Source organism: Panthera uncia, chromosome E3 (genome assembly GCF_023721935.1).
Source record: "Panthera uncia isolate 11264 chromosome E3, Puncia_PCG_1.0, whole genome shotgun sequence".
Lineage (NCBI taxonomy): Eukaryota > Metazoa > Chordata > Mammalia > Carnivora > Felidae > Panthera > Panthera uncia.
The window spans coordinates 34,561,335-34,575,298 of record NC_064815.1 but is presented as its reverse complement, the minus strand read 5'-3'; the positions used below and the strand labels follow the sequence as shown (position 1 = coordinate 34,575,298).

General features: G+C 43.7%; 1 protein-coding gene across 6 annotated transcripts in view; it reads left to right on the top strand.

The window, feature by feature from the left end:
• The first annotated feature begins 1,771 nt into the window (after positions 1–1,771).
• Positions 1,772–13,964, top strand: part of LUC7L (LUC7 like) — a 42,396-nt gene continuing 30,203 nt past the window's right edge. Inside the window, exons 1-4 of one of the 6 annotated variants that reach the window (XM_049639060.1) lie at positions 1,830–1,988; positions 2,859–2,929; positions 3,908–4,002; positions 10,475–10,573. In XM_049639060.1, coding sequence (XP_049495017.1) covers positions 10,478–10,573 — 96 coding nt within the window. In that variant the 5' untranslated portion in view covers positions 1,830–1,988; positions 2,859–2,929; positions 3,908–4,002; positions 10,475–10,477. Of the gene's footprint in view, positions 1,989–2,534; positions 2,552–2,858; positions 2,930–3,907; positions 4,003–4,475; positions 4,601–10,474; positions 10,574–13,964 lie in introns of those variants that run through there. The other 5 variants (XM_049639061.1, XM_049639057.1, XM_049639059.1 and 2 more) reach the window with 5 other exon arrangements.

The following is a 13,964-nucleotide window of genomic DNA, read 5'->3' as shown; positions in this document are numbered from 1 at the left end:
CAGGTCATAATCTCCTGGTTCTTGGGTTCAAGCCCCCCATCAGGCTCTGTGCTGTCAGCTCAGAGCCTGGAGCCTGCTTCAGATTCTGTGTCTCCTTCTCTCTTTGCCCCTCCCCTGCTTGCGCTCTCTCTTCTCTCCCTCTCAAAAATAAATAAACATTAAAATTTTTTTAAATAAATATTTTATTTATTTTTAAAGATCTATTTTTATTTTTTTAGACAAAGAATCTTTTTTTTTTTTAAGTGTATATATTTTGAGAGAGACAGAGAGAGTGTGAGTGGGGGAGGGACAGAGAAAGAGGGAGAATCTCAAGCAGGCTCCACACTGCCAGTACAGAGACCAGCATGAGGCTTGAACTCACAAACCGTGAGGTCATGACATGAGCTGAAATCAAGAGATGGAGGCCTAACCACCTGAGCCACCCAGGTGCCCCGAGAGAGAATCGTAAGCAAGCTCCTGCTCAGCCCAGAGCCTGACATGGGACTCGATCCCAGGACCCTTGGATCACGACCCAAGCTGAAATCAAGCGTTGGGACACTTACTGGGCTGAGCCATGCAGGCACCCCAAGGTTTTATTTTTAAGTAATCCCTACACTGATGTGGGGCTCGAATTCATAACTGCATGTTCAACAGTTGCATGCTCCACTGACTGAGCCAGCCAGGCGCCCCTATTACTCTTTTGCTAAATCCCACAAACTAATATTATTATTATCATTTCATACAGGCAGCGTTTTTTCAATTTTTACATGTTCACTTTTTTGTTTCCTATCTGCCATACTATAAAGCAGCTTGTGCTAGACTTTTGAGTGACGTGATCTCTGTACAGAGAGAGAGGCCATGTGGAGCATTACAGAGGAACCAGACATGTCAATGAAGCTTTGGACCTTAGCCCAGTTCCATACAAGCAATTTTGTGAATTTAGCCAACACCACCTAGAGTAGTAGAGCCTAGGCCCAGCTAAGCCCTGCCTGAATTCCACAGAATGATGAGAAATAATAAATCAACTCTTTTACACCACTAAGTTTTTTAAGTGGCTTGCTATACAGAAATAAATACCTGATCTGCTTTACCATGAAACATATTTTTTGATATGAGGCAGTGTTGTGCAGGATCCCATGTCAATGAATCAGGCATTCTGCAAGCTTTTGGATGTGTGTGCCAGTGTAGAGGCACTGTTGTCTGGAAAAACAAACACGTATCTGTGTAAGTTGACAGTTCCATAGGGATGAATCACTGTCCGCCTAGAGTAAAAAGGATCCAATGTAATCAACCTACCTTCATGTGACTGGCTGTTCTACTCAAGGAATAGTACCTCATGGCCAATCTCTGGTGTGGCTGGAGCTAGAATAGAATAGCCTTGATGGATGGCCGACTGACCTCACAGATGGACCACCATAAAATTGTAATCACAGAATCTAACATTAATACCAGGCTTGACTTAACTCTCACAAGTCATAGGACAGGCACCATTAGAATCCCCATTTCACAGTAGAGAAAAACTGGAGTCTGGGAGTAAAAGGGTTTCATTGCCAGCAAGAAAACACATAAGATTTATTTTTTCGTTTTGTATTGTCCATATTCATATTACTTTATTGCAGTTTAGTCCCAGTGGAACATACAGGTCTTGGGCCCTAGAATAAAATCAGGGTGGGGACTTTTTTGGCTTCCCCTTTTGGGCAACTTGTTTGGACCCCTCCCGCCTGTCTCTTACAGGGCGGAGTTTCCTTCCCTATCCCGCCTTAGAAACTACATTTCCCAGCAGGCTCAACACCGGCACTGACGCACTTCCTCCCGGCGTCCCCCGCGGCGGGAAGGAGCTAAGTGGGCTCGAGGCCGACGCGACCAGCGTTCGTCGCCGCTGCCGCCGCCGCTGCCCGTGCGCTGAGAGGAGTCGTCGCGGCCATCCCTGCCGCCCTCGCCGGCCATCATGTCCGCCCAGGCGCAGATGCGGGCCCTGCTGGACCAGCTCATGGGCACGGCCCGGGACGGTGAGTCCGGGCGACAGGCCTGGCGAGGGGCTGGGCTGGAGTGAGGCGAGGCCGCCGGGCGGCCTGAGGCGGGGGCCGCGACCGTCTGCGCCTGCGCCTGCGCCGGGCACCCTTCCCTCCCCCGCGCGCCGACCGCCGGCGCCGGGCCTTTGTCTGAGCCGGTTCGCCTTGGAGGCGGCCGCGGCCGGGTCCTCCCTTGCTGGCGATGGGTCCCCTCCCCATTTGCGGTTGCGACTTTCTCCCTGGCCGGCGCCGCGCGACTCCTTCCCGCTCCCGCGGCCCCGCGCCGCGAACCGGGGAGTCGGCGGAGGGCTGGCGCCAGCGTGGGCTCCAGGTCGCTGACAGCCGGGTGGTGGAGCTCCTCCGAGGCTCCTCGGGGAAGAAGCTACATACACCCGAGGGAGCCGGATGGGCCTTGAAACCCCCGCCGTTCCTCTTCTGTACCGAGGGGAGCTGTGAATTGAGCTTTTCTAACGTGGGTTCCTGCCGAGTGCTTTTCCAGCCCCCTTTCCCCCTAGTCACACAGGAGAGCCTCTGTTTGGCCAGCGCTTGGCAGTCGTTAGGTAGGTCTTGCACTGATTGTCGTAGGGAGGAGTGAAAGATCATGATGGTTGTGTTCAGGAGAAAGCGGTTGCACCTCGCAAAGGTGTATACCTGCTGTGGTTTGTGTTTTCTTTTCTACTGAAGTAATGAAGTTGTAAGTTCACATGGACACATTCGCAGGGCTGTGCAGATTCTTTGCACTTTATCTCATAGGTGAATAAGTGCTCTTTTAGCTTTCTTTGTATATTGAGTTGCTTTTGAATTGCTTCCCATATTTTTATTTCATACAAACTGAACAATTGTGGCCCCTCTATTTTATTTATAAAGGTTCAGTGTATCTTTGCCTGCCTACATCAATCTGCAAGGGAGTTGCAGAAAAGCCTCATGTTCATCGAGCCGTGAGTCACAACCAATTTCTAAGCTGTTATAACAAAAAAGTGTTTGCTTTTTTTCACAAATAACTTTAAAAGTGTAGTTTAGAAAGAAAACATTTTCAATAAAAAGACACAACATTAATCCTGGATGCTTGCAAATCCTAAAATATATTCCTCCTTTAGTATTACACAGCTCTGTGGATACACAGATTAGCTTTAAAATTTGTCACATTCCACTTTGCCTTTACTTTTATGTATCATTCCCCTGACTTCCTTACTGCAGGTTGGGCAAGAAAACTTTTCCTTTAAAACTTTTCAACAGCGGGCATAAAATTCTGCAGCTGAGGTCTTGAAGAATGCAGATGGGTACAGTATGTGTTGGAACTCACAGTGTGTATTGACTAACCTAGTTCCTTTTTTTTTTTTTTTTTTTCCGGTATTGTCTTGTTAAAAGTGACTCCCAGGTGCCAACTCTCTTTTTTAAGGGTGGGGGTGACGGGGGAGAGGAAGACTAGGTCTAGGTTATTTATCAGTCAGTGGTAGAGTTTGAAAGCTTTCTCCTTCATGTGACTTTGGGCAAAATACTGCCTATGCATTTGTCCATAGCAAAACGATAAGACTAATATGTAGCTTCTGTTGGTGGAGAAACTACCAGCTATAAGTCATATGTGGTGATTCATGGCCCTCTGAGTAGCATGGGTTTTGGTATCATTCCCCACATGTATGTGCGGGGTTAATGGCCTTTTGGTGCTCAGTCTCTTACTTCAGATTCCTTGACTTCTTTGGCACAATGATGGAGTCAGATCTCATTAAGTGTGATTCTTCATGATACATTCAGCATCAAAAAACATCTGTATTCCGCTCCAGTTGTAAATTATCTCTAGATCAGCTTTTCATTGTATTTCGTAGTCTGCCAATCATCCAGGTGAATTGTTGTACCAGATATGCTTTTGTGTTTAACGTGATAATATTGTCTTATTTAAAACCACAAATGAATTTCAGGAGACGAAACCAGACAGAGGGTCAAGTTTACAGATGACCGTGTCTGCAAGAGTCACCTTCTGGACTGCTGCCCCCATGATATCCTGGCTGGGACGGTAGGTGTATTTGGGTTTGGGAGAATATCATCAAACACTCAGATGAGGGCTGTGCAGGCAGTGAAGGGCTTACAGCTTGAATTCTCTTTTCCTTTACCAGGCAGAAATCATCTATTGTCCTTCAAATGATAGACTCGTGGCATTAGTTTGGTGGCATTTGGTGTTACGAGACGTGTTATTGCTATAAAGTTCATTTTGTAAGTTAGCAGATTTTCATTGAATCATTTATATGGAGATATTCATAACTAAGTACTCTGACTAGTGTCATTTGGCCAAACCTGAAAGTATGCTTCAGGTCAGCCTATACTTTGAAAATTCTGGGTTGGTTTGTTTTCACATCAGACATCTGGTAAATTTTTGGTACAACAAGGTACATTTCTTCCCCAAGTTTTTAGGTGTGTGTTTTTTCGTTTTTTTGTTTTTTTTTTGAGAGATAGCAAGTGGGGGAGGGGCAGAGAGAGAGGGAGAGAGACAGAATCCCAAGCAGGCTCTGTGATGTCAACAAAGAGCCCGACATGGGTCTTGAGCTCACAAACCACTGAGATCATGACCTGAGCTGAAATCAAGAGCAGGATACTTAACCCCCTGAGCCACCCAGGTACCCCCCAAATTTTTAGGTTTTTAAAAAATCAGTTGGGTTTAACACTGAGGTTTTAGCGTTTTGTTTGAATATGAGTTTTAGGCTTGTGTTATGCCACCCTCTCAAGAAATCAGCACATGCTCCAGTGAATATAAACCCTAAAGTTTTATGTTCACTTGAGACAACCCAAACAAATAAATGCTAGTGTTATGGAATGTATGTTTCTTCAGAGTCAGATAGGATCGAAAAAGACTAAAGAGTGGAGAATTACCTGCCGTGATTCAGCTACTTACGGAAAGGGGTCCGATAAAGATGACCACCATTTTTATTTATTTATTTTTTTATCTTATTATTATTATTATTTTTTTCAAATTTTTTTTAATGTTTGTTTATTTTTGAGAGAGAGAGACAGAGACAGAGTGTGAGCATGGGAGGGGCGGGGAGAGAGGGAGACACAGAATCGGAAGCAGGAGCGGAGCCCGACGCGGGACTTGAACTCACAGACTGTGAGGTCATGACCTGAGCCGAAGTCGGACGCTTAACCGACTGAGCCACCCAGGCGCCCCGACGACCACCATTTTAGATTGCATAGCTACTTTATGGAATATAAAAACTGTACTCATTTTATTTTTTTTTTGAAAAAAAATTTTTTTTAACGTTTTATTTATTTTTGAGACAGAGAGAGACAGAGCATGAACAAGGGAGGGTCAGCGAGAGGGAGACACAGAATCTGAAACAGGCTCCAGGCTCTGAGCTGTCAGCACAGAGCCCGACGCGGGGCTCGAACCCACGGACCGCGAGATCGTGACCTGAGCCGAAGTCGGCCGCCCAACCGACTGAGCCACCCAGGCGCCCCTGTACTCATTTTATTTTATATTATTTTTTCATTTTAAGGGTCAAATGTGCATCCACTAGGGAACATTTTCTTCATGATTACTTTTGTTATTACACTTGTGGGGGGAGCAGCCTGTGGAAAACCACTCATGTATTAAATTCTCAAGCTCACTCTTCAGAGAACAGAGAAGAAACGAATGTCGAACCCTGTGCTTTTGTTACCTGAGGTTTTGCCTGTAGTTTGACCTGGGTAGAGATACCTTTTGCTGCTAATCGTTTTGGGTACCGTCAGTGTAGATTAATGGTTTCCAGTAGTTGAAAGTAGTTCAGGTGAAGGAAAATCCTGTTGGGGGGGGTGCATCACAACCTGGAGTTGTTGACTGATCTTAGTGGGAGAAGCCAGAAGGAGCAGAGGGGGATGGACGCGCATGAGTAACGCATTTCGGTACTTCGAGCAGGGAGGTCAGATCCCTGGGTAGCATTGTTCCTGAATGCCAGTGAGAAAGATAGTGAGAATGAGCGCGTTTCTTACAAGCGTTTATTGTGGTAGGTACAGGTTAACTCACCAGGTATTTATTGGACACCAGCTGTGTGCCAGGCACTGGGGAAATGGTACCAGTAAGACAGAGTCTTTATTCCAGTGGAGGAAGAGGACAGACATTAAATGGATAATGGATGGTTTTAGGTAGAGTGATAAGAAAGGCTTCTCAGGACGTTGAATGGTGAGAAGGAACACCTGCACAGTTGGGGTTATAATGCTCTGGGTGGAAGTTGGAACTGAAGGACAGTGGGAATGCTGCTGGCGTGTCTGAGGTGGGAGTGAGGGGGAGAGGCAGGCAGAGACTGTCGAATCGGATGAGTTATGAGAAGGCTCGGAATGAGCAGGGTCACTCCTGGGGGGGGGTTGGCCGAGGGCGGCTCTGCTAGGGGAGTCTAAGAAGCAGCAGACTAAGGAGGAGGAGAAAACCCAGGAGAACCCATGGTACTGTGAAAATGCAAATAAACAAATGTCAGGGGCTGCTGAGGGACGACTAGGATGAGGGTTGGAAAATCTGATGAAAGCGGTTGTAAAGGTCGGGCCTCACTGTTGTGGACTGTATCGGAGGGGGAAGTGAGGGGTAGAGTTGAATGACGGGTCTTCTGAGGAGTTTGTGTTTTGTGTCAAATTATATGGAATGAATGTGATTCTTTAAAATATAGTGGCTAGAGGTGCCTGGGTGGCTCAGTCAGTTAAGCATCCGACTCTGGTTCAGGTCTTGATCTCACAGTTCCCAAGCCTGCCTGGGATTCTGTCTCTTTGCCCCTTCTCCACTCATATCCTCTCCCTCTCAAAAATAAAACATGTAAAAAAAAAAAGTTAGAGTGGCTGAATGAAGGTGGGTATAACCTTTAGTCTTCCATGGGCTGCTCCAGGCCCAAGTTGTTGCTCAGAACCATCTCCTGTCATTAGTAGGCCTGAGGCAAGGTGGAATGGATGTTACAGTTTTGTTAAGGCTATGGGGCCCTTGGGTGGCTCAATCAGTTAAGTGTCTGACTCGATCTCAGCTCAGGTCATGATCTCACAGGTCATGAGTTCAAACCCCGCATCAGGCTCGGTGCTGACAGTACGGAGCCTGCTTGGGATTCTCTTTTTCCCTCTCTCCCTCTGTTCCAGTCCCACTTGTGTGTGCGTGTGCTTGCTCGTGCTCTCTTTCTCAAAATAAATAAATTTTATTTTTGAAAAAAAATTTTTAAGTTTATTTATTTTGAGAGAGGTTGAGACAGTGCAAATGGGGGAAGGGCAGAGAGGGAGAGGGAGAATCCCAAGCAGGCTCCATGCCACCAGCGCAGAGCCCAACGCAGGGCTCGACCCCATGAAACCGTGAGATTATGACCTGAGTGAAAACCAAGAGTTGACGCTTAATTGGCTGAGCCACCCAGGCACCTCAAAATAAATAAATAAACTTGAAAAAAACAGCTTAATGGGAAAATACAGTATTGGTTGTTAAGTTTGGGAGAGTAAGATAACTGGAGGAAGGTAGTGTAACTTGCCTCAGTGGAAGAACTTGTTTTCCACATGTTCTGGAAAGAGCCTTTAGTTCCCTGCCCTGTGTGTTTAGTTCCCTGCCCAGTGTGAGACCACTAGGAGGTAGCGAACACAGATATTTCTTCGGTAAAAAAGATCTGACAAGCTGGATTTAACAGCCATTTGAAATCTTCTGGAAGGGCCTAATGTGACATTGCAGCTCTGCTTGGTGTTCAGCTGCCAGGGAAATTAGCCAGTACTTTGTTCCCTCCTTGGCAAAGCTGAAAATATATAGACAGGGAGTAACCGTGGAACCCAGCCCTGTCCACTGCTTGCATTAGCAGTGGCTGCCTGAGAGTTCTCACCCAAACGAAGACAGCAGTGAATTTCTTCCTGTGTGGTTCACAAATGTCAAAATTTTCCTGACAATTAAAATTTTTGTTTTCTTAAATTATTTTTTATTTTTTGAGAGAGAGAGAAAGAAAGACAGAATCCCAAGTAGGCTCTGCACTGTTCATGCAGAGCCCATTGCGGGGTTCGAACTCATGAACCGTGAGATTGTGACCTGAGCGGAAGTCAGAGGCTTAACCAACTGAGCCACCCACGCACCCCGTGACAATTTAAATTTTTAGAATGGAGGTTGATTTGTACTTAAGATGCTTAGTACTTAATCCTATGACCCAGCAATTGCACTGGTAGGTATTTATCCAAAGGATACAAAAATGCTTATTCGAAGGGACACATGGACCCCAATGTTTATAGCAGCACTAATGACAATAGCCAAAATATGGAAAGAGCTGAAGTGTCCATCTACTGATGAATGGATAAGGAAGCTGTGGTATACATACAACGGAATGTCATCAGGTGATCAAAAAGAATGAGATCTTGCCATTTGCAACAATGTGGATGGAACCAGAGTGTATTATGCTAAGCAAAATAAGTCAAAGACAAATACTGTATGGTTTCATTCCTATGTGTAATTGAAGAAAGAAAACAGATGAACATAGGAGAGGGGAAGCAAAAATAACATAAAAACAGAGAGGGGGCGCCTGGGTGGCTCAGTCGGTTGGGTGTTTGACTTCGGCTCTGGTCATGATCTCAAGAGCTCGTGGGTTCGAGCCCAGCATCGGGCTCTGTGCTGACAGCTTCGGATTCCGCTTTGGAGCCTGCTTCGGATTCTGTGTCTCCCTCTCTCTCTGTGCCCTTCCCTTGCTCACACTCTGTGTCTCTCTCTCTCTCTCTCTCTCTCAAAAATAAACAAGCATTAAAAAAATTTTTTTTAAAAGATTAAAACAGAGAGGGAGACAAACCATAAGAGACTCTTAAATACAGAGAACAAACTGGGTTACTGCCTGGGGTGTTGGTTGGGGGGATGGGCGAAATGACCAATGTGCATTAAGGAGGGCACTTGGGATGAGCACTGGGTGTTCTACATAAGTGATGAATGAGTAAATTCTATTCCTGAAATTGTATTACATTACATGTACTGAAGGCTTAGTACTTCAGGTTTTAGTGTTTCCTCTGATGGTAGGTTTTCTTTGAGATACAGAACTTGCATTAGCTTTTAAGTATTCCTGGTGTTTGCCAGTTATTTTGCAGCTATAGTGCTTACCTTTCTCTTGTGGAGACTATATTTTAAAAAATCGTATTGATACTTAAGAGTGAATGAAGCAAAAGTTGTCTGCAGTACAGGGACAGCGATTCTATTTGCAACTTTGGCTTCTAGAACTACTATTGCCCTGCCTCTAGATGCCCCTGTGAAGCAACATACGTGAGCTACATATGACTTCACGATAACAACAGTGAAGGAGAAAAAAGGTCATCAGCATTTAAATGCAGAAGATGATCAAAATGAAGATCAAATGAAGATAAGCTCTACACCAGGGAGCCCACTGTTGGTTCTCACTGGTGATTCTAAAGGACGTTTCGTTAGTGAGCATGGCGCGCACCTTCTGTGAGACTGTGGTTCAAGAGTTAGGTACCACGAGACTCCCTAATTTGCCTAAGATGTTAAGGACTTTATAATCCACGAAGGTTTTGAACTCATTTTGGACATAGTTGTAGTTTGAGCTTACAGGAGGTCCTGGACTCCCATCATTCTTTGTTTGCTAGTTATGTATACCTGTGCTTTTGTCCCAAGTGCTTGGATTTCAGAGATGTCTCCTCATTGTGGTATTGGCTTTTGTTAACTTGCCCTGTCTGACTTGATAGCATGATCCTCAGCATACAAACTTTCCTTGTGCTCTCGTGATGGCCAGAGGTGGAGGGTGCCATCACAGAGTCCCACACTCCGAATTTAGTTAAGGAATGTGCCCTGTTGTTTGTTTTACATAGGTGTACAACACATGATAGCGTGTCACGTCAGGCTAATGTTACCGGTAACACAAGCCATTTGTTTTAGTAAAAGAGCCTTTTGTGGCGCAATCTATGTCCCCAGTTATGTCAAGGGTCATTTACTAGGTTAGGAGAATGTTTGGAGGATTCTTTTGGCTCTGAATTGGCCCATTCTGCTTTATGCCTTCTGGTATACAAAGAGCTACACAAAACTAAGCGTCAGGTTCTGTTAGAATTGCCAAAACCTGATTGCTATCTGCTCTTTCCTTTTCCTTATCTCTGCACCCGAAGCATTGATCGTCTTGAGTAGTGAGGATTATAGGAAGGAATGCCTAGAAATTTGTATTGATGGCATCTTGTTTTCTGGCCTTTTCCTTGCCACCTTCCCCTCCCCCATGCTGATACTCACTGAATAGACGTTTTTTCTATGACTGATGCAAAAATAAAACTAGCAAAAGCTAATTAATGTGGTTTTCATTGTTATTCTATTTCTGGCTTTGAAAGAGATACAAACCTTCACACTTAAATGCATACGAGTGTCACATAATCGTGGTGAAAGAAAAGTAAGGCTTCTTGGCTATGCACGGTTTCTTAATTTATTTATTCTAGTTTAGTATTCAAAGAGGTATTGTTTATTTTGGTGACAGTTGAAACACCAGGTCGTGTGCTTTCTACATTGAGTAGATGCTCATGTGTAAATTTTTGTTTCTTTCTTACAGCGCATGGATTTAGGAGAATGTACCAAAATCCACGACTTGGCCCTCCGAGCAGACTATGAGATTGCAAGTAAAGAAAGGGACCTGTTTTTTGAATTAGATGTAAGTTTTTTTTGGTGTTAATTCATCCCTACTGTGAAGAGCCAAATATCAACTAATGAGAATAATGTGAGATTTGTAAGTTATGAAGCAAAATAATTGAAGAGATACTTACTATGCCACCACTCTCCCTTAGAGTTAGAACATGGCCAGTATCATTTGGTATCCACCTGTATGTCTGCCACCCCGACACTGTTGTGCGTTTCGTATCTATCCTTTCCTTTTCAAGGTGTTTTTGATTACGTATTATTATGATTCTTTGAACATTATACTTTTGCCTGTTTTTAAGCTTTAGAAAAATTGTTTCATAATATAGATCCTTGGTAATCTTATTTTTTCATTCAGTATGTCTCTTTTTACCCATTTTGTTGGATATGGTTTATTTTCATTGCTGCTTGACTATTCCCCAAACTCCATTCATTATTCACAGACAGGTTGATTCTAGGTTTTTTTTGCTGTTACAAACAGTATTATGAGTGTTCTTGAATATCTTTTTGGTGCACACGTATTAGGATTTATCTAGGGTCTATTCCGAGGAAAGAAATTGCTGGCTTGTAGGGGATGCGTGTGTTGATCCTTGCAGGATAGTTCTGTAATGTCCTTTTTCTGTATGTTGTTTCTATTGTTACTCTGTTGTTGATGAAGCCATGATACCAGTTTATACCCCTTTAGTGTTAAATTTTTGCAATTTAGTGGTAATAAAATGGAACTTCGCAACTTTTAAAAAAAATGTTGCCTCCCAAAGGAGCCCTTTTAGATCTTTAGTTCTAATTTGTCTGTCCCTTGCCCCTCCATGAAATTTTGTTACCATAGATACCCTGCATATTAGCTTATGTGCTGTGGTCATTTCCAGGCCACAAACCATTGTGATATCTAAGATTTTTTTTCATCCTTTAAGCGTTTTCACCCCTTTCTCCGTTGAGAATGCAGGATTTAGAGTCACTCTATTTAAGTTTTTTCTTTTCTCTCATCATCCATCGCTAGTATGACTAGAGGTCAGTGAAGGGGTTTGATGTAGGGGCCTCTGAGGGGCCCAGTCGGTTGAGCAGCCAACTCTTGGTTTCGGCTCGGGTCATGATCTCACAGTTTTGTGAGTTCTAGCCCTGCTTTGGGCTTTGCACTGGCGCCTCCCTTTATCTTTGCCCCTGTCCCACTCATACACTGTCTGTCTCTAAATAACTAAAGGGTGGCGTGGCGTTGATGCCATTCACAATGGTTTCTGAGTGAAGACTGGGAAGGGACAGAACTTGGTGTGAGGGAGTCAGGGAAAAACAAAACCCAAGGAAAGGCATTTCCTCCTCACCAAAGGCCATTTTGAAGGATGTATTATAACTTGAGTAAATTCTATTTAATCCAGTAGCTTTTAAAGTGATGAAAATTAACAATTCTTTTTCAGATTCATTCTTTAGCCACAGCGTGTTCTCAGTGTTGAATCTTGGAATTAACTAAAAATAAAAATGCCTTTAGCAACAGGTCACCTAACAGAAGAGGCTCAGAAAGGGAATTTTTCTGTATTGTGAGTTTCATTCTTCAGTAAACTGCAAATGCTTATGTGAAGAGGCCATTATCTTGGGATGTCAGGTTTCAGAGACTGGTATGTACACCAGTGTCTGTTTGAAATCTCAGTTTCAGCAATGTTTTCTGGATCATAAGTCTCAGCATTTCTGCTAAATCAGAATGTCCACGCATTTTTTAAATGACCTGATGAATTGACAACTACGAAATAGATTAGTAGAAGAACTGGAAACAGACTGAAACACGTAGTCGTGTAGTGTATTTTGAAGGAGGTGTGTTCCGCCAGTATGGAGAAACTGGATTTGTTTTTAACGAACAGTAAACTATGTACCAACCGGTAGTAAAATACCCAGGTGGATCCCCCCAAAATGGATTTTGTTTTGTCATCTCGGTGCTATAAAGTCTAGAAGCTATAAGAGAAAGATGTGTGTGTTTGTGTAAAAACGTACAAATTTAGTGTATCCAAAATACCCATATGTGGGGTTCCTGGCCTGCTCACTTGGAAGAGCATGTGACTGCTGATCTGAGTCATGAGTTTCAGCCCCACGTTGGTTGTAGAGGTTACTAAAAAAAATTGCCTTACATACAATGAGAATAAGCTGGGACAGAATATTTGCAGTGTGGAGGACAACAAGCTAGTTCTATGTAAGATTCATCGTCATTGACTAGAATGGTATTAGTGGCTCAATAGAAAATGGGCAAAGAATGGAAAAGGACATTTCCTAGCGGGCATCTAATCCTGTGGTGGGTGCTCTCCCTCGTTCAGAACTGAAGAGATGAAGAATTAAGTAATCCTGATACACCTCGTGGGTAATTCAACATCTGAAGATGTGAAAGCACATCCCAGGATGGCCAGTTCTGAGATCATAGCTCACTGGTAATACTTCCCATACGTACAAAGATGAATTTGTTCTGGAATATTCCTACAGCATTTATAACTGTAGAAAACGGGAACCAAGTAGACTTCCTCAATAAGGGACTGGCTAAATCATAGTTGCTCTTTAGGATGGAATGAAGTAGAGCTGTGAAAAGAGAATTGAGTTAGTTCACTGTATCACTGAAGTGAATTTATCTGCAAGGTAGATTAAGTGGATAAGCAAAGTGTGATATGATGCTTCCATAGTGTGGTGTGTTTTTTTTTAACGCTGTTGTAAATTGCATACAGTATTTAGTTATTTGTGAGCTCTGTGCCTAATGTGGGGTGTGAACTCATGGCCCTGAGATTAAGAGTTGCATGCTCTACTGACCGAGCCAGCCAGGCACCCCTCCATAGTGTGTATTTTTTTTTTTAACAGGGAAGGGTGGTGTACACTTGTCGACATGTTTAGATGTGCAGAGAGGTGTTTTAGAGATTATGAACACTCTTAACTTGGTTGGAGGGCTAGAGTGGGTCAAGAGACTTTTTTGTGCTGTGAGAAAATTTATCACACATAGGAATTTTTCACTGAGAAAGGTAACTACCCCTCCCCCAACTCCTTAAAAATAATTTTTGATTTTACAGGTGGCTCAAATTAAAATGTTTGATAGCCAGGGGATGCCTGGGTGGCTCAGTCGGTTAAGCGTTTGACTCTTGATTTTGGCTCAGGTCACGATCTCATGGTTCGTGGGATCAAGCACTGCATTGGGCTTTGCGCTGACGGTGCGGAGCCTGCTTGGGATTCTCTACCCCTCCCCCATGCACACATGTGTGATTTCTCTCTCTCTCAAAATGAAAAACTTTAAAAAACTGTGCTCTTGGGAACGTATCTTAGGGATACGTGCAAATGTATATGTAAAAGATGCTCATTGCAACTTTTTTTTTTTTAAGGGAAAAAAAAGAGGCTGTAATGCAACTATTAATGGAGGACTAGTTATATGAATTGTCACAAAGTGCCTGGGT